Genomic DNA, 19,833 nt, shown 5'->3' with positions numbered 1-19,833 from the left:
TTTTTCTGGCACTACTGCCTTCCTCTTTTGTCCAAGCCTGCCCCCAACATACTGGTATATGTCAAGGATTTTCAAACTTTATTGTGCATCAAAATCACAGAAGATCTTAAACAGATTGCTGGGCTCCAACTCTAGAGTTTCTGACTCAGTAGATCTGTGGTGGAGCCTAAGAATTTGCATTTCTAAAGATTTTCCAGGTGAAGAAGCTCCTGCTTCTGGTTCAAGGACCTCACTTTATAGTGGTATAGCTGGTCAAATGGTCTTTGGCATGTTTTCATGGTAGAATTTCATTGTAGAATTATAAACTAGTTATGAATCTTCGCTTTATGAATTTAGTTTAAAACATGGAAGAAAAAAAGCACAAAGAAGAAAAAAGCTGGAAGAACACCGGTCACTAAATATCCACACAAAATATATTCCATCACCAACAAAACTTGAAAAACTCTACACATCATTGACCCATTTAGAAAATCACAGTGTCCATTAGCTTATGAAAGTCTATAAAGATTATGTCAATAAAGCTACTTCTCTAATTATTTTTAACCGAGTATTGCTTAAACGTATTTGGTCACAAAACACTTTTCCAAGCACAACATGCTGTAGACTAGTGTTAATCAGGACATACTTTGATAAATGCTGCTGTAAAGCCGTCTCTTTTACGGGAAAGGTTGCACATCCCTGGGGATCTGCCAGAATCACAGAGGCTTGGTTCCTGTTCAGCTGCAATCAGATCATACAGAGGAGTTATTTATTCTGTCCAGAATCTAGGTCTGATTTTCTCTAGTGTGGCTCTTGTAACATTGGAATTAGTTAGTTCTGGGAAAAATTATGCCCCACTTAAAATTTACTTAAGGACAGAGATTCAGAAACCATAATAAGGGGATACGAAGCATTTTCAGGGATCACCCATCTCTAAGTATGCGTATCATCAGACACTTGACAATCTGAATTTTGACTTGAATTTCTATCAGACTAAACTGTTTGGTATATAACTTTGCCATTCATTATTTTAAAATAAAGACTATGATTTTTCATTTCTGATATTCCGAAACATTGCCTAGTCTAAAGTTTCCCAACAGTAGTTAAACAAGCAGAATTTTAAGTTCTGTCAGAAGGCTGGAATGGAATTCTGCTAGATCAAGTGACTTGTACCCATTTAGTAAAACATAGATGCTTTCCTACAATCACCTCACTACCTTGGCCTTTAACTCCCTTAACAAATGCTCATTGATCTTTTCTTGATCATAGAGAAGGCAAAAGTAAAAAGATTTGAATAAGGTTGCTTTAACTCTATCCTTTGCTATTACACTATTAGCATGAAGCAGTGGGTTAGGGCTAGAGATTTGAGCGTCAGCCCCATAAAATAGGAGGTGGAGTACAGCATTAGTCACACATGTAAAAACTCCACTGCTGATGCTGATGAAATTCATTTGGTGTTAAATTTATAATTTTTTATTATTTAATATTCAAAGATAGTTCTGTATATCAGTGTTGATAAAAATTACTGAATTGTTTTACCTTAATGGTTTTAGGTAGCTAAGCTTTTAAAAAACTAAAACCATGGAGTTCCCGTCGTGGCGCAGTGGTTGACGAATCCGACTAGGAACCATGAGGTTGCGGGTTCCATCCCTGCCCTTGCTCAGTGGGTTGATGATCCGGCGTTGCTGTGAGCTGTGGTGTAGGTTGCAGACGCGGCTCGGATCCTGCATCGCTATGGCTCTGGTGTGGGCTGGTGGCTACAGCTCTGATTAGACCCCTAGCCTGGGAACCTCCATATGCCGCGGGAGCGGCCCAAGAAATGGCAAAAAGACAAAAAATAATAATAATAATAAATAATAAATAAAAATAAAAAACTAGAACTATAACCTCTTGGAACATTCATATTTGCTTTTCAAAGCCTGCTGTTTCACAAAAGTCATACCACATCTGTGAATAATATATTTAAAAACCGTGTATCTGGATAGTGTATTATAATTAGCAGGCACTTTTGCAGTTAATCCTAATAACAATTTTATGAGGTAGGTAAAATCAGGACAATTTCAGATGGCCTTCAAAACAGCTTAGTCAAAGAATAAATCACTGTTGTTGTTTTTATTACCAATAATGTATAAGGCAGATATTCCTGGTCTTTATTCCATCTCTTGATCCCACCATGTATATGGGAAGTTTCATTTTCTACTTTATTCATGTCTTTAGTTATTTGAATTTTTAAAGAATGAATTATTTGTAGAATCAAAAACAATAAAGATTTTTAAAAGTCTGTTAGAACTGAATTAGCTTCTAAAGGGATATCACTCTAAGGGGAAATCAAATTCATAATCACATGACATTTTCTTCAGTACTAAACATAAAGTATCTATGTTACTGAATGAAACAAAATAACTGCCAGGAACATAGTCAAAGATTCTCTGAAAAAGTCTGGCGCTGTGAATAAGAAATCAACTCTTAATATCTCATTCACCAATGTAAGAATAGTAGCATAATTACAAAGCTGGCAAAATGCATATACAGTGTCAATGCCTTGGGTTTTCAAGTAGAAAACAGAGCAAGTACCATCATTAAAAAGTCAAATATATGTATATGCATTTATTAATAAAAATAGGTGAATATTAATATTATTTGCACAAAGGAGAAATAGTACAATTGGAGATGCAGATCAATGAAGGCACAAATGAATTCTCAGGGAAGCACAGACTTTGGTGAGAATGGTTGATAATTACCTCTGAGGTGAGAAAGGGTGATTAACATCTGTTTCATAGTTAGATGTGGTTTGTTAGTGCCTAATCTCATTTCTTATATACTATTCCTGAGCTTCAAGTTCTCTCTTTCTCATACCCAGACATGTGGAAAAATAATGGATTAATTTCAGGAATTGGATGAGGAAATTAGTTACATATATTAATTTTTGCCCAATTGTATCAAGGTGGTTGCCTCAAAATACCATCTATCCAAGGAACGTGGAGGGCAGGTATGGTCACTATTTTATAGATGAAGGAACTTTTATTCTGTCTCAACATCTTACTTTATTTACTAGGTCACCTCTTGCAGATTATTAATAGCACAGTGTGTGTGTGTTTGTGTGTATTTTAAATTCAGATTTCAACAATCAAACCTGACTGTATGACTCCACTTAATATCTGCTCCCTGTTCACATATAAAGCCTATTCAAAAATGATACTGCTAATGATATTAACAAGTTATCGATCTGATATTTTGCCAGGCTGTTTGGCAGGTCACATGTTTCTAATTAAACTTTCATTGATCCTTGAGGAACAGCATTGTAATGAACAAGGATTGGATTTGAAAACTGCACACAGCACACAAATATAAATCAAAATATACAATAAATTATTTTAAAGAGTTTTAAGGTCGATGTTCAGCATTTTGCATACCTGTCTCCCATTAAAAAAAAAAAAAAAAAACAAAGATTCGGAGTTCCCATTGTGGCTCAGTGGAAATAATCCAACTGGTATCCATAAGGATGTGGATTCAATCTCTGGCCTCACTCAGTGGGTCAGGGATCTGGCATTGTTGTGAGCTGTTGTGTGGGTCACAGCTGTGGCTCAGATCCTGAGTTGCTGTTGCTGTGGCTGGCAGCTGCAGCTCAGATTCGAACCCTAGCCATGGAATTTCCAAATGTCACGGGTTTGTCAACAAACAAACAAAACCCAAAAAACCCCCAAACCAAACCAAAACAAAAAATCAAAGATTCTCCTTAAAAACACTTACCTGGAGTTCCCATCGTGGCGCAGTGGTTAACGAGTGGTTAACCATGAGGTTTCAGGTTCCAGCCCTGCCCTTGCTCAGTGGGTTAACAATCCGGCCAGCGTTGCAGTGAGCTGTGGTGTAGGTCGCAGACTCGGCTCGGATCCTGCGTTGCTCTGGCTCTGTCGCAGGCTGACAGCTACCACTCCGATTAGACCCTTAGCCTGGAAACCTCCATATGCCGCGGGAGCGACCTAAGAAATGGCAAAAAGACAAAAACAAAACAAAAAAAACACTTACCTGCTAGTAGTTCAAAACTGCTTTTTTTTTTTTTTTTACACCTTAAAGATATATTGAATGGCCATTGCTAGATACAGAACATAATTTAAATTTTTATCTAGCAGTGTAATATAGTAGATAAGAACTTTGGCTCTAAAAATGAATAACCTTATGCTCAAATTCCAGGCTCATTTACTAGTAGTTTAACTTTGGGAAGTTTTCAGCTTCTCGGTGTCTCCGCCTCAGTTTCTCACCATTAAACCCTCATAAATGTGTGAGAATGACAGATATTCCATGTAAAACTCCTGGCATGGTCAGAGTGAATGACCAGTAAATCACTACCTTTTGTTCACTCAGCTGATAAAAACCTGGCTAGCCAGCTCCTTGATGTTCTCTTCCTATCCAGAATGATGATGTTCTTCTGGGTTCTCTGGTGTATATGCACACTAGGAAAACATCCCTTTTCTGAAGACACCTTCAGTGAGTGTTCTAGAGTTCAGTGGTGCTTAAATATCAGGTAAAATTTAGTGGATAAGTAGGCATGATGACTGTAATTTCCAGTAGTAATCAGTACAAGTGCAGAGCATATTTCAATCTCATTATATCAGGTAAGACACCTCTCAGGACTTGCAGCCCCCTTAACAACTAGATATTAAAAAGGCAATCAAACTCACTGTTTCTTAAGGCACGAATAAAGTCAAGATACATTACTTTGTAAAAAGTGGAAACAATAAATATAAGTGCTAAAATGCAAAGCATTTGTGGAATGGTTAGTTTTTTCTTCACTGATTTCCCACTTATAGACAGTAATTTAATCATTTAGACAAATCTACATCAATTTAAATTAGAAAGACATACGAGGCCTGGAGCAAGATAAACAGGTCCATAAAATAGAGAGAGTTGCTAGAAGGAGACCCCATAGCAATCTCCCTTAACTGCAATACCCGCTGGGTTTTGCGAAGAATGCAAAATTTATCTCTGAAAACAAATGTGTCCCTAGGCTAATACCTCGTAGTTTGGTCTGGGAGTCCGGAATGATAATACTCATGTTTGTAATTACCTTTGCTAAGCTTAAAAACCATGGGAAAGCCACTTTTATGTGACCTTTGTGATTTTTTTCTCTAGTAACTTTTGGCATGGACATGTCTTTACCTATTTACAGTTCAAGTGAATGTCCAAGCCAGTGGACTTGGAAGATCTGCTCTTTCCAGACTTCCTTAGTCTACTGGGCAGCCTTGTAGCTATCTCCATAGCATAGCAAGGCCTCTCCCACTGGTAAACCTGCCTGGTGATTCCACCCCTCTGGGGCGTGGCAGTACTATTTCCTGCAGCAATCTCCCAGGGTGGCTCCACTTTGCATTTGCACTCAACTACTTTGCTGCCTCCTCTGCAGCTGCCAGACCTGCTTCTGCTGCTGCTAAGGTAACTTTCGTGTCTCCCTGGGAGAGGTGATTGATAAAAGGCTTCTACATGTGTCTGCCTGCCTGCTTTCCCATTCCTTTCCTTTCATGATTTCTCTCTGTTTGTTCCTTAGGGAGAGCATCTGGGGAGTACCTTGCTGACCACTGAGAATATGATGAGCTCAAGCTATTGGAATGAAAGAAGCAGCAGCTGTGGGACTCAGCAGTCCCCAGAGGGGCAGCAGTGCCAGCCCCAGCATTACCACTGGTACCATCAGTCAAGCCAAGCCCAGCAGCCTCCAGAAAAAAATGTAGTGTATGAGCGTGTGAGGACCTACAGTGGGCCCATGAACAAGGTGGTTCAGTCCTTGGACCCCATCAGCTCACGGGAAGTGTTCTCCCCTCTCAAAACTGCCTCCTCCTACCAAAACTTGGTTTGGAGCAACCATTCCCAGGTACTACAAAGAGAGCTATGCCAGAACAGTAGAAAGGGGAAATCTTGAACCTCATTTCTTTTCTTTTTGCTTCTCTGCCCCTGTTCTACAGGATATGATCTCTTGAATTGCAGCTATATCTGCAATGTGCAGTCACCTAAATTCCATCTCTTGGCTATTCTTTCATTTCCTAGTGCCCATAGCCATTTGTTTACCAGTTCCAATGCTTTTCATATTCAAAATAAAGCATAGGATGGCTCAGTTTTTGTTGGACTTCACTGGAATATCTGATCTGAGGTATTCCTTTTACTCCTACCGGGAAGCAATCCTCATCTTGACTACAGTCATTTTTATAAAGTAGGTTCCCACTGATTCAATTCATATCAAAAGTAAATAGGTTTTTTGCATCAAATATGGTGGCACAGGGACAATGCATCTGTGGAGTGACTAGCAATTTTTATTTTGCTTAGCAAATAATATGCTGCTCCATGATAAGTGACAGGCACAAATGCCTGTTTGATATGTCATATGTGTTTCATCTTCTAAAAAATGACACATTGGTTTTTTTATAGCCAAGGTGAATAATTTATGGATATTAATAGAAGGAATATTGAAAGAGTGGATACAGGATTGAAGAAAGCAAGATGTAAGCAGTTGTTATATGAAAGCTAAAAATGGTGGAAGTCTAAGACACCCCTTAAATCGAAATAAATTTGTTTTTAATGAGGTTATCTTAGCATCAGTGTCTTGCCAATGAATGTGAAAGAACATTGCAAGACTATAAAATTAACAGCTCTCTGTCTGTTTTCATCTTTGACTCTCTTTACATTAAATTTGCATGTCTTTAAACTTTCTAAAAACTTATGTCCAAACTGAAATTTTGTTTCAAGGTACAAGTTGTACTGTGAAGAGCTCAAAAAGCAACGATTGGGATGATATTATTCTGTGTTGCTTTATTATGCTGATCTGAAATAGTGTGGATTTTTTTTCCCCAAAAACAACAATTTTAAGAGGGATACGAAGCAACATATCTAAAGTATATAGTAAAACTGTTTTAAAAATAATTTTGTAGAGATATTGGTAACCCAATAACTACAAAGGCCATGATTTTACTCTTTTATTTAACTTCTAGCTTAGTTTGAGGGGGAAAAATCAGGAAGAAAAACCTCAGCATTTACTGTCAGTAAGTTCCTAGTTGAAAAAAACTTCACCTGCACTGAAGTCAAAGGGAAGGAAAAAAAGGTCAAAACTGCTGGTTTATGATAATAATAATGCAAAAGTACTTTCCAATATGCAATATTAGGATGTTAATGAACCACAAAGTGGGTGTTGCCTATATTCCTGAGCAGTCCTAAAACAATGCTAGGGATAAAAACAAGATACCATGATTATAGGAATGCTAAAATCACCCTATCTGGCATAGCTATTTAAATACATTGACCTCTTTTCCTATCAACTTCCTAGTAAAAGAAAGATAAATAGATATAAATTTAAAAGCTAAAATTTGGCAAATTATAAATACTGACCACAGAAAATTTTTTGGGATCACACTTTATTGTATACTCTAGTTCACCTTTCCTTTTTAATAATCCAGGGACCAAGCTGGTTGAGCTTTTTACAAGACTTACCTTCTTTCTACCTGCTATTTGCTAAGCGATTCTTAGAGCAGCTCCATCCTGAAATCTAATTCCCCAGAGAAGTTTATAAAGAGCCTTAGGGACAGAAAGTAGAGCCATGGGAACTGGGAATAGATACTGGAATGGAAGGTGTTGTGAAGTCTGAAATTATTTATCATTGAAAAGAAAGAAAAGTAAGGGCTGAATGAGGATGAGGGAGGTGAGGTTCTAGACGTGCGGTGAAGAAAATCAGAATCTTCATTCCCTTAGTGAAAAAAGCAGAAAGAAAATTTGATGATAAAATTTCAAACTGAGTTAGCTATCAAAGGGCATTCATAAATCCACTAAAAGGTAAATTTGGCAAGAAAGCTTTTAGATAGCTGCCACAAAGAATGTGACTAGGAAACTATTATTTTATTTACTTTCTCCCTGTTTAGCGGCAGGATGACATGTACAAAGTAGGACCTGAAATTGATCTGAAATTACTTTCATGCTAACGAAATGGGTAAGATATGGTGGCAGCACTATTATATACCATGCCAAGCACAAGCAAGCAGTACACATTATTTAAAGTTCTTTTTTTTGTTTTGTTTTATGTATTAAAAATTCTCTCCTTAATATGCCCTGTTTGAAAGACATTTTGAGTTGGAATACAGCAATTATTCTGATGCTAGAGTTTGTGACCATGGCAGCTAGGAAATGGGTATTATAATCAATTGTTGGTTATCACGAATTCGTTTAAACTTTTGCTTTAAATGTTTTTAGCATTTTGGGGTTTGGATGATATTTAAAGAATTCATAAGATTTTTAAAAAATATATAATTGTCAGTAGTAAAATATGTTCCTTTTGAGAAACTAAAGTTAATGCCACTCTGCTTTGCTTCCTGAATCTTAATTTTAGCCTATGTAGTAGACATAAGATTTAACCAAATGCTTTTTGCAGCGCTTTAGTATTTTCTATTTCTGGCTTTTTAGTACATGTTTTTCCTTTATGGCCTTCTTGTGCACTAAAATGGTGTTTATAGACATAAACATATTTTAAATTTCTCCAGATACAATGTTGCTTTGTATCTTGTGTACAACTGATCAGATATATTTTAGGATTCTCTCAGTTATTATTTTGTCTGATTGATACACTGTTTCTCAGAGAAAACTGAATATAGAATCTAGTTGCTGGTGAAATTGTTTAAATTGATGGTAGAATTAAAATTACTAGCTTTATCCACATGAACAGGAAAAATCAAAAGCAGGCATAATCAAGGTCATAGGTGTATTTTAGAACTGAATGTGGTCTTGTAAATAAATGGAGTTCTAAAAACTACATAAAACAAAAGAAAAGCATTACAGTTCAACCTTTTAAAAGGCCTAAATATTAAACAGCCATCATTAACTCAAAATTAAATACTACCTAAATGAACAGCATCAATGTTAATACACACTGGACATGTATATTTCCCTTTCCATTAATTTAAGCTTTTTTACGAAGTTCAAGATATTTTCCGTGTATATAGAGGAGCTCAGCTGTGTGAGAGAGAAACTGATTAAAATAAAATAATTTTAATACCAGTCATTCACTGAACACATATTTATTAAGTGCCTATGATGTAGGAAGCACTGAGATTATCTGGATAAATACCATTTGCTTATTCAGGAAGAGTCCACATTAAGGAGAGATACAAGACCTGGTCTTTAAGTGTTCTGTATGTCTATATTTCACTTAAAATATAGTTTTGTTCTTAGGCCATCAATATTTATTGAATGAAACAAATTTTGGTGCAAGAACGGACCTCTTACAGCATGTTATATGGATTGCCATTCTTTTCAAATTTGAAACTTGCAGCCAAATTTAACTCAGAGAGCAACTGAGGGAAGAATGTGAGCTTATGAATGGCCTCTGCTCTCAATAACTATTCAGCTTGGGCTTTTCTTTGTTTACATGATTTTTTTTTCCTTTTTCTTTGGTTACGAAGATTGTGGATAGCTCTCTTCCTATGCCAGGATCTCTATATACTATCAGAAAATGTTCCTGTTCCATGGGGATGGGTGTGTTGCTTTGATAAATTGTTGTTCAAAGGTGTGGTCACTAAAGTGAATAATTGTTCAGGGAAGTAGGTTGCCTGAAAAAGGAATGAGGTCATAGGGTAAATAAGCCCGAGTTTTCAGCTTTGGTCATCCCTTTTGTGCTTACAATTAAATGAAGCTATAGAATTTGAGTGCAGCTAATTGCTGGGTGAAAATGCCCTTGCCAATTGTCTCTTGTTTAAGGGAGGTCTGATAAATTGCTGGGCCTGTTTTCAGTCAATGGCACTAGCAAGCTATCACTGTGTGTGTGTGTGTGTGTGTGTGTGTGTGTGTGTGTGTGTGTGTGTGTGTGTGTGAGTGAAGGTGGGGGGCAAGGGGAAGAGAGGTGAACTTTTAACTATTGTGGTCCAAATTTTTTTTGACAATTCATGGTTAAATAAATGCAAGATTTGCCATGCTTTTAAACCCCTTTTAAAAGTAAAAAATCTTTCTAAACAGGTATATTCGAGCTAACTTTCTTCACACCAGCAGCTATCTTAACTGTACTTTTTTTATTTCCAGTGGAGCATATGTACTTCTAGGTTTTAAAGACAAAAAGCATGCATTGCAAAGCGACTGTGTACTTTATTTTCTTTCCTATTTTCCTTAAAGAAAAGAAGAGAAAGAATCCAGGAATGGGTCTCTTAAATGAGGAAATTTAGTTGGAGGGAAGGGAAGAAGTGAAGGAGTTCTAATACTATTACACTCTATTGCTTTTTTACTGAGAACACAATCACAGATTTTATTATAAATTAAGGAAGTGTTTATTTCATCTAAAGGGAGATCATTATAATTTACAGGTTTCTTTCTGTACAGAGTTCAGAACAGCTTCTCAACAATAACCTAAGGCAGATATTTAGCCATGTTACTGGTTTCGAAAGCTTCTAACAAAAGCACCTCCCATGGTACTCAGAGAATTTATTCAAATGGCAGTTTGCCTTTGCAAATTCTGTCAACGTAAATGTCAGGTGGTTTTTGAAGGTATTACCTCTTTTGAAACTGTTCACCCTAGACTGTTCCTATGTCACTACTTTCAGTGATTCTCATAGTCACTAAAACTGACAGGAGCATCTACAAGGCTCACATGGTTTTCCTTCTTGGAACATTATTTTTTAGTTTTTAAGTAAAGTTTGAAAATTCAAATTAGGCAACAAGAAAGAGTTCCATGTTCATTTCAATACGTTTCCAAATATTTAGAGAACAAAGTCCTGCCCTATGTATGCTCTTCCCAGCAGTCTTGCTGTCTCTCCTTTATGCATTGCACCAAGGTCTTGACCTCTTTGATCAATAGGAAAATGAAAACTGATAGATATTGACTGAAGATCAATCTTGACTGTAGAGTCTAAAGATCAGTCACAGAGAACACTGTGTGGAAAAAATACCCATACAAATGAACCTCTGTGTAATGTCTCAGGGAGAGCTACAAATAATAAATGTGCAGTGACTTTGGGAGTATTGAACTATGAAACAGTCCAGTATAGTGGCTAAGAGTGTAAGCTTTGGTTTTAAACTTCTTCAGTTTAATTCCTGGTTCAGGCACTTTCTAGCTATGTGCCTCAGTTGCTGCATCTGTAAAATGGGGCAATAATAACACCTAACTTGTAAGACTGTTATTAGAATCAAATGCAATAATATATGGTGAAAAATACATAGCATAGCACCTGATACATAGTAAGCGTTGATGCCCTAATACCCGGAATAAAAGACCTCTCAGAATCTCCTGTCCTCATTTGTAAAATGGAGATAATAATACCTTGCTTCAGGGTTATAGTAAGTATTGAATGAGATAACATATGAAGGTGTCCAGCTCAGAGTTAGCATTAATTCTTTCCCTTCGTATTATTGATTTATAAAAATATGTCTAGGCTCTTATGATGGAGGCTGATAATGTGAGAAAAAAGAATGTATACATGTATGTGTAACTGGGTCACCATGCTGTATAGTAGAAAAGTGGGGAGTTCCCGTCGTGGCGCAGTGGTTAACGAATCCGACTAGGAACCATGAGGTTGCGGGTTCGGTCCTTGCCCTTGCTCAGTGGGTTAACGATCCGGCGTTGCCGTGAGCTGTGGTGTAGGTTGCAGACGTGGCTCGGATCCTGCGTTGCGGTGGCTCTGGCGTAGGCCGGTGGCTACAGCTCCGATTCAACCCCTAGCCTGGGAACCTCCATATGCCACGGGAGCGGCCCAAGAAATAGCAACAATAACAACAACAACAACAACAACAACAAAAAAAAAAAAGAAAGAAAAGTGACAGAACACTGTAAACCAGCTATAATGGAAAAAAATAAAAATCATTGTATTAAAAAATAATAAATGAAATAAAAATAAAAATATAGCCAACAAAATCTGCTAACTGCACTGCCAAAATAAGATGCTAAATTAAATGAATAGGCTATAAAGTAAGAGTTCCTTTGATACTGGAAAGATTAGGTAATAACATATGCTTGAAAGTCTTATTTGGGCTCTACTGGCTAAGAAAGACTAATAAGGAAAAGCATTAAAGCAATTTTCTAAAACTCATGGTATATGATCAAAAGACTGGAACAGCAGGAATGCATTTATAATGTTTACTGGCATACATATCCTTTAGAAAGAGTAATTTGGAAGTTCCCATGCTCTTAGTGACTTTGAACTTGAATGTCAGTATTTGAAATGGAGGGGTTTTAGTGCACATTTTTTTCTTTTTCCTTTTTAAAATGTAGTGACGCTAAGCATTAAAACTTACTTGCAGTCTGCCTCTTACCTACTGCTTCTTCTAGCACTGCACTTCCAGTAGGGTAGCATGTGGCTATTTACATTTAGGTTTAAATTAATTAAAATCAAATAAAGCTAATTATTCAGTTCCTTAGTCGCAACAGCAGTAGGTCAGATATAAGACATTTCCACTACTGCAGACAGTTCTACTGGAAACTGCAGATCTATTTAAACTACACATTTAAATACAGAAATCCTTCTAAGATCATCACATTCAAAGAAATTCAATGTGTGATCAAAGTGCTGCCAGCTTACATGATCAGCGATAATGGACACACAGGAATGAAACAAAAAAATGAAGCTGCAAAATTTCAAAGTAGATGTTTAGAATGACTCTTTCAGTAGGAGAATTAAATTGATAAATCTTTTTAAAAGCAGTCAAATGAAAGATTTCTATGTATTATGCACATACAGTCATCCTTTGCTGTCCGAGGGGAATTGGTATCTGGACCAAAATTCGTGGGTCTTCAAATATCCTATATGAACTGATCTAGTATTTGCATATAACCTATGCATATCCTTTCTGTATTTTAAATCATCTTTAGGTTACTTATATACCTAAAACAATGTAAACGCTATGAAAATAGTTGCTAGAGCACACCAAATTCAAGTTTTGCTTTTTGAAACTTTCCAGATTTTCATTTTTTCCTAATATTTTCTTTTTTTCTTTTTTGGCTTTTTAGGGCTGCACCCATGGCATATGGAAGTTCCCAAGCTAGGGGGCAAATCGGAGCTGCAGCTGCTGGCTTATGTCAAAGTCGCAGCAACTAGGGATCCAAGCCTTGTCTCATGGCAATGCTTGATCCTCAACCCACTGAGTGAGGCCAGGCATGGAGCCTGCATCCACGTAGATACTAGTCAGATTCCTTTCCACTGCACCACAACGGGAACGGAAACTCATTTTCCTAATATTTTTAATCCTCCGTTAGTTGAATTTGCGGATGGAGAACTGTGGATACAGAGGGACGACTGTATCTATACTTCTATCTATATAATTTCCCCAGAACCTCACTTTTTAAAAGAGCAAATGGTTAAAAAGAGGAAAAGAAGAAAAAACAAACAAACAAACAAACAACTCCTCAACCAAAATGCATCTTCCTTTCCTTTGGGCACATAATATGAGTTTCATAGCTTCTTTGGAACTTCCTTTCTCTCTTAACCTACTGAATGAATTTTAAACTTTAGTAAATAAAGTTCAAATATCATTCCCATTTTTACAGATGAGGTAACCAAGGCACAGGACTTGCTTAGGTTCATATGGCTAGTATTATGTGTTAGAATTGAGATTTAAATCTAAGCAGTCTAGTTCCAGGTCTAGACTTGTAACCACCATGCTATATTGTATATTCCTGATCTACTCATTTGAATCTATTTATGTTTTACAGTCTCTCATATCTAATTCCTCTTTATGCTTCATGATCATTTTCTTGTATGTACTCCCATTATGAACCATGCAAAATCTTTTGGGACACAAGCCAGGGCATAAATAAATAATAGAAACAAACATTTCAATATTTTAAAAGTATTATGTTGTTTACTAAGAAGGCAGAAATATTTTGTTGCTATTCAGAGTTTGTAATATACTTCTCTCATAAGTTTTATTGATTTTTTTTGTATCTAAACATGAAGTTCTAGCACTGGGTAATAAGTTGATTAATTTTAGTTATTTAAAGACTCATAAATATTTTGGGAGAACTTTGATAGAAATGTTATAAAGAAATAATATTGGCTTGTACCTTTTTGTGAAATTCATGATGTCAGCAATAGAATGACCCTGACTGTGGAATTTAGAATCTTTTCCAAAACTTTGATAATCAAGTTCCAAAATTAGGTTCAATGATGTTAAAAAGTCTCCTTAAAACAGTCCTACCCTGTTTTTACGTTCTTATCTGCTACAACTCACCTTCTCCCACCTTGTGTTCCAGACACACTGTTCTTTGAACAAACTGAACATTTTGCCTCCCTTTCACCCCTTCCTTTGTTCAGTCCATTGTCCACTCTGGCGGCATCCACCCTTCTGTCACATTTCTGCTGGAATTCTACTTATCCCTCAAAAATCATCTGGAAAGTTGTCTTCCTCAAGACATCTCCAACCCTGAATCTTCTCCCTCGCTCTTCAATGTAGTACCCTGCTCCCACCTCTAACCCAGGTGTGGTCTTCTTTTAAAACTAGCATCACTTTTCATTATTTAACTATATGTGTTATAAGGTGTGTATAGTACTGAGTAGTATATTATTTTTGTGGTTCTTATTCTCTACCATGGACTGTACATTTGTTGAAGGTTAGGACTTTTTTAAAAATCAAAACTCAAAACCATTCAAAATAGTTGCTTTGAGGAGTAGAATAAAACTTCAGATCCACCCTTTCTCCTCCTCTCCCCTCTCCCTGCTCTGTTTGTGATTATGGCTTGCAAAAATGCCTGAATGTGGCTGTCAGCAGTGGCTTTAATAAAGATATATGATTAGGATTGTTCTGTGGATTTCACTCCTCTATGCCCTCTCTTTGATCTGAAAATGGAAAATAAGACACAAATTGCCTCTTTTAAAAAGTGAACAACACATAAAATAAATATAAGAAAGCTATTTAAGGATTCCTCTGGTGACTCAGCTGGTTAAGGATCTGGTGTTGTCACTGCTGGCTCTGGTTACTGTTTTGGCACAGGTTCAATCCCTGGCCAGGCAATTTCTGCATGGTGTGGGTGAAACAAAACAAAAAAAAACTATTTAATAAGTTAATTAGTTTTTTAAAAAAAACTTTTTGAATATTCTTTCCTAAATTATATTTTTCAATATTATACTTGGTATATGCAAGGGAAATTATGTCTCCCTCAAGGAGGCAGAAACACTGTTGGTGAAGGGAGCCCCTACCCCTAATTCATAATTTCAGTGCCATTAAATCTGAGGATCTATTAGTGTGTCTTGTACACCTCTGATGGTATACTAAGAGGATATTAGGTGGTATGAAATAACAGCCCATCACCTGGTGAGAAAACTCATCTATTCAATTCTCTTTTCTTTTTCCGGGTCACTTCCATGAAAAAAGTTCAGTCTGGAACTAGTGTATCTTTTTTTATAGTACTTTTTATTACTCAATTACACTTATAGTATCTTTTTTATAGTATTTTTTATTACTCAATTACACTTACAGCATTTCCATCCCAAACCCCCATCTCCCAACCTGTCTCATTTGGAAACCAAAGTTTTTCAAAGTCTGTGAGTCAGTATCTGTTCTGCAAAGAAGTTCATTGTGACCTTTCTTTAGATTCCACATGTAAGTGATAGCATTTGATGTTGGGGTCTCACTGTCTGACTGACCTCACTTAGCATGATAATTTCTAGGTCCATCCATGTTGCTAAAAATGCCAGTATTTCTTTCCTTTTAATGGCTAATATTCCATTGTGTATATGTACCACATCTTCTTGAACTACTCCTCTGTCAATGGGCATTTAGGTTGTTTCCATGTCTTGGATATTGTATATAGTGCTGCAATGAACAATGGAGTACATGTGTTTTTTTGAGTCATGGTTTTCTCTGGATGGATGCCCAGGAGTGGGATTGCTGGATCAAATGATAATTTTATTTTTAGTTTTCTGAGAAATCTCCATAATGTTTTCCACAGTGGTTGTACCAATTTACATTACCACCAACAGTGTAATAGGATTCCCTTTTCTCCACACTCTCTCCAGCATTTATTGTTTGTAGACTTTTTGATGATGGCCATTCTGGCCAGTGTAAGGTGATACTTCATAGTGGTTTTGATTTGCATTTCTCTAATAATTAGTGATGCTGAACATCTTTTCATGTGTTTTTTTGGCCATCTGTATGTCTTCTTTGGAGAACTGTCTGTTTAGATCTTCTGCCCAGTTTTTGATGGGTTTTTTTTTTTTTTTTTTGGTGTTGAGCTGCAGGTGTTTATAAATTTGGAGATTAACCCCTTGTCAGTCGCTTCATTTGCAGATATTTTCTCCCATTCTGTGAATTGTCTTTTTGTGTTGTTTAGGGTTTCCTTTGCTGTGCAGAAACTTTTAAGTTTAGTTAAGTCCCATTTGTTTATTTTTGTTTTTATTGTTATTACTCTAGGTCATGGATCTGAGAAGATGTTGCTGTGGTTTATGTCAGAGAGTGTTTGGCCTATGTTTTCCTCTAAGAGTTTTATAGCATCTAGTCTTATATTTAGGTCTTTAATCCATTTGGAGTTTATTTTTGTGTATGATGTTAGGGAGTGTTCTAATTTCATTCTTTTCCATGTGGTTGTCCAGTTTTCCCAGCACCACTTTTTTCCATTGAATATTCTTATCCCCTTCTTCATAGATTAGTTGACTGTAGGTGTGTGGGTTTAATTCTGGGCCTTCTATCCTGTTCCACTGATTTATATTTCTGTCTTTGTACCAGTACCATATGGTTTTGATGACTGTAGCTTTGTAGTATGGTCTTAAGTCAGGAAGCCTGATTCCTCCAGCTCCATTTTTCTTTTTCTGGGTCTTTTGTGCTTCCAAACAAACTTTAAAATATTTTGTTCAAGTTCTGTGAAAAACGTCCTTGGTAATCTGACAGGGATAGCTTTGAATCTGTAGATTGCCTTGAGTAGTATGGTCATTTTGATGATATTGATTCTTCCAGTCCAAGAGCATGGTATGTCTCTCCATCTGTTTTGGTCATCTTTGATTTCTTTCATCAGCTTCTTATAATTTTCAGAAGTCCTAGCTACGACAATCAGAGAAGAGAAAGAAATAAAAGGAATCCAAATTGGAAGGGAAGATGTAAAACTGTCACTATTTGCAGATGACATGATACTACACCTAGAAAATCCTAAAGACACTACTGGAAAACTGTTAGAGCTCATTGAAGAATTTGGCAAAGTTGAAGGATACAAAACTAATAATTCTCTTAGTTTTAGATCTAGTTCTTGGATCTTACTAAGCATCTGGATTTGACTTGTTTATATTTGGTTAGTTTTTTTCTATAGACAAATATTTATCATTACTTATTATGGGAAATTTTGTTAAAGGATTTGTGATTCTGATCTGTCATCACATCATTTTGCTGGGATCTTGTTGTGATACTTCCTTTAACTGAATTAGCTTAAAGTTGTTAATTATTCTGCTTATAGAGATATTCCCTCTACCTCCCTGTATATTCTGTTAAGTGGAAGTGTTTTCTTTTATTGACTCTTACTCAGTTACCTGTAATTGTTATCGGTTGCATATCAGTTACAATGCCCTGAGATTCTTTCATAAAAACTAGTACTACTGTTCAGTATTTGCCCACATATCAAAATACATTTTGAACTCTCCAAGGAAATATTTTTAGCCTTATTTTTTTATCTATTTCTCTTTATCTCAGACTTCAGCTTGGATGCATACATTGCTGAATAAAATTATTTAAAAATCTTCAGAAACCTAATTACACCTCAGAATATGTTCTGTAGAAAAGTTGCTTAAATTCCTTACAAACACTGCATAACACTCTTTGGCCCAAAAAACCTTCAGTGACACTTAATGTCTATAAATTTCTTTGTTTGACTTTAGAAGCCATCCATTAGCTAGCTCCCAGGGTCTTTACTTCCTGGAACTTCCCTTCTAGTGTTCTGTGTTTCAGCCAAAATATAAACTGTTGTTCTTTAAATATAGCCCCTCATTTTCCGCAACTATGTTTTTGCGCACATTGCTCTTACATTGAAATCTGCCTATTTCCTATCCTCACCAATCTAGATATCCTGAAATTATACTAATTTTTCAAGAAACTTTCCTCAGATGTAGCCTTGTGATGAAATCTTAAATTGTCTCAGGCTGAAGTTATCTCTTAGCCCTCGATTTCTGATTTTTCAAGGTCTTGCACCGAAATAATCCTGGAATTTAAAGTATGTCCTAAGTTTTTAAGATTTCCCTTCTAACCTAAAGGAGTATAACATCTCTCCAGCTTCTGCTTTCCCTTTCTCCACTGCACTGAATTACTCAAAATCTCTTCCACTGTAACTGAGAAAACAGGGTCATTTGCATTTCAGGTGATTCATTAATTCTGGAAAACACAACAATTTTAAAACAGAAATAAGATATAGTTTTGTGACTAGTGAATTTTCCTTAAGGCAACTAGAATTTCCCTACTCGGATTTAGGTTATAGCAAGGTGTAGGAACAATTCTCTCAAGTGATGTAGTGAAGTCATCCCCAAAAAAGAGTGATTTTTAATCCACTCTGATCTTAAATTGGTAATGGCATAAGTATTTTACTTTATAAGAAGAAGAGGAAGATGATGAAAATGAAAAAGGTGGGAAGTAGGAGGAAGAAGAGGAGGAGGAGTGGGAAGAAGGCTGCTGTAACTTTCCCCAGGATGAAAATTGTTACTTTAATCATTGTGGAAAAAACAGGCTTGAATTTTATACTAAGCCTGAACCTACCTATTTATAAACAAAATTATTTTTCAACAAAACTCTACCTAAAGAAGGTTGCCAATAGGCAATATTTATGTATTTAGCAAATTTGAGTCACAGGACTAAATGACTCAATACTATACTGAATATTTGATCAGACAAGTTAAGGCCTTCCTGCAAAATTGAAGGGCTTAAGTGATAGGAGTATTAAATAAAAATCCAATGCTTTATTGAGTTTAGAGGTCTGTGCATACACTGTAAATATATCATGCTGTCTGTATTAAAAACCCTATTGAATTTGTAGAAGTTTAAATTATTTTATCAGTTCTACTCTCTCACAGAGTCACTTACTGGTGGATCTCTTGTTTTCAGGGACCCAAAAGTTGCTTTTGACAGTAAATAATTTAAAAAGACAAAATATCTAACTCCCTGTCGTGTCTAGCACTGCAGGGCAGTGGGGAATCCTGGAAGAGGTTGTATGGGAAAAGATACATTTGCCTAGATCAATTCTAATAATGAAGGCTCTAAACAATTAAGTATAACCGAGGGAATTAATGTTATCAGCTTTCCAAATACAAGAAGACTGAATAATTTCTTCATTTTAGGATCAGACTAGGCTTTGTGCAAATACACCAATTTGCCTTTTGAGTCTCTACTATCTCAGCATCTGAACAATGTAACTCTGCCTATACTGCTATAAATATATGTCCTAAAGATGTAAAATATATATCTATATATATAATATATATGATATATTTGTACATATGTGTGCATTCCTACTTGGGTTAATTTCAGCAAGTTTATAAAACTCAGTACACTTTTTTATCTTAAAAACTAGTCCACATAGCTAGTAAATTTCATTCTGTTTAACTTTCTGATGTCATCAGATTTGAATAGGGTAAAGAGAAGGAAAAAGAACTATCATATATAGAACAGGTACAGGCAGTGTGCACTAATGGTATTCTCAAAAAAAAGAAAAAACCCTAACATTACTAGCCCCAGCCTAAAAATGTTAAAGTTTGCATAAAAACATCTTTCAGATATGAGTACTTTTACACATTGCTTATGGATGTGTAATTGACATAGCCATTTGGGAAATCAATAGGGCAGTGTCTGTTAAAAAGAATAATGCACATACTCTGTGCCCTTAGCAATCCCACTTTTTGGGATTCTAGAGAAATACTCACATTGCACAGGGATGCTCATTGCAACATA

The 19,833-nt window shown here is 36.1% G+C and overlaps 2 protein-coding genes across 7 annotated transcripts in view; one reads left to right on the top strand and one right to left on the bottom strand.

Annotated features, from left to right (window-relative positions):
- The window catches only part of APOOL (apolipoprotein O like), a 443,755-nt gene that overhangs the window by 140,306 nt on the left and 283,616 nt on the right, over window positions 1-19,833 (bottom strand). The window lies entirely within an intron of this gene.
- POF1B (POF1B actin binding protein) overlaps window positions 5,357-19,833 on the top strand; it is a 76,692-nt gene continuing 62,215 nt past the window's right edge. For all 6 annotated transcript variants that reach the window (XR_014835864.1, XM_021080028.2, XM_013986277.3 and 3 more), the window contains exons 1-2: window positions 5,357-5,406; window positions 5,519-5,839. Coding sequence is in view for 5 of the 6 variants with exons in the window: in XM_021080028.2 (XP_020935687.1) it covers window positions 5,558-5,839 (282 nt within the window). In the remaining variant the exon portion in view is untranslated. The remainder of the gene's footprint in view (window positions 5,407-5,518; window positions 5,840-19,833) is intronic.

The sequence above is a fragment of the Sus scrofa genome, chromosome X, assembly GCF_054392235.1.
Source record: "Sus scrofa isolate SSC_HxYL_T2T_F1_AM1 chromosome X, Sscrofa_HxYL_maternal_Yorkshire_Landrace_v2.0, whole genome shotgun sequence".
Lineage (NCBI taxonomy): Eukaryota > Metazoa > Chordata > Mammalia > Artiodactyla > Suidae > Sus > Sus scrofa.
This window is presented reverse-complemented; position numbering and strand designations above follow the sequence as displayed.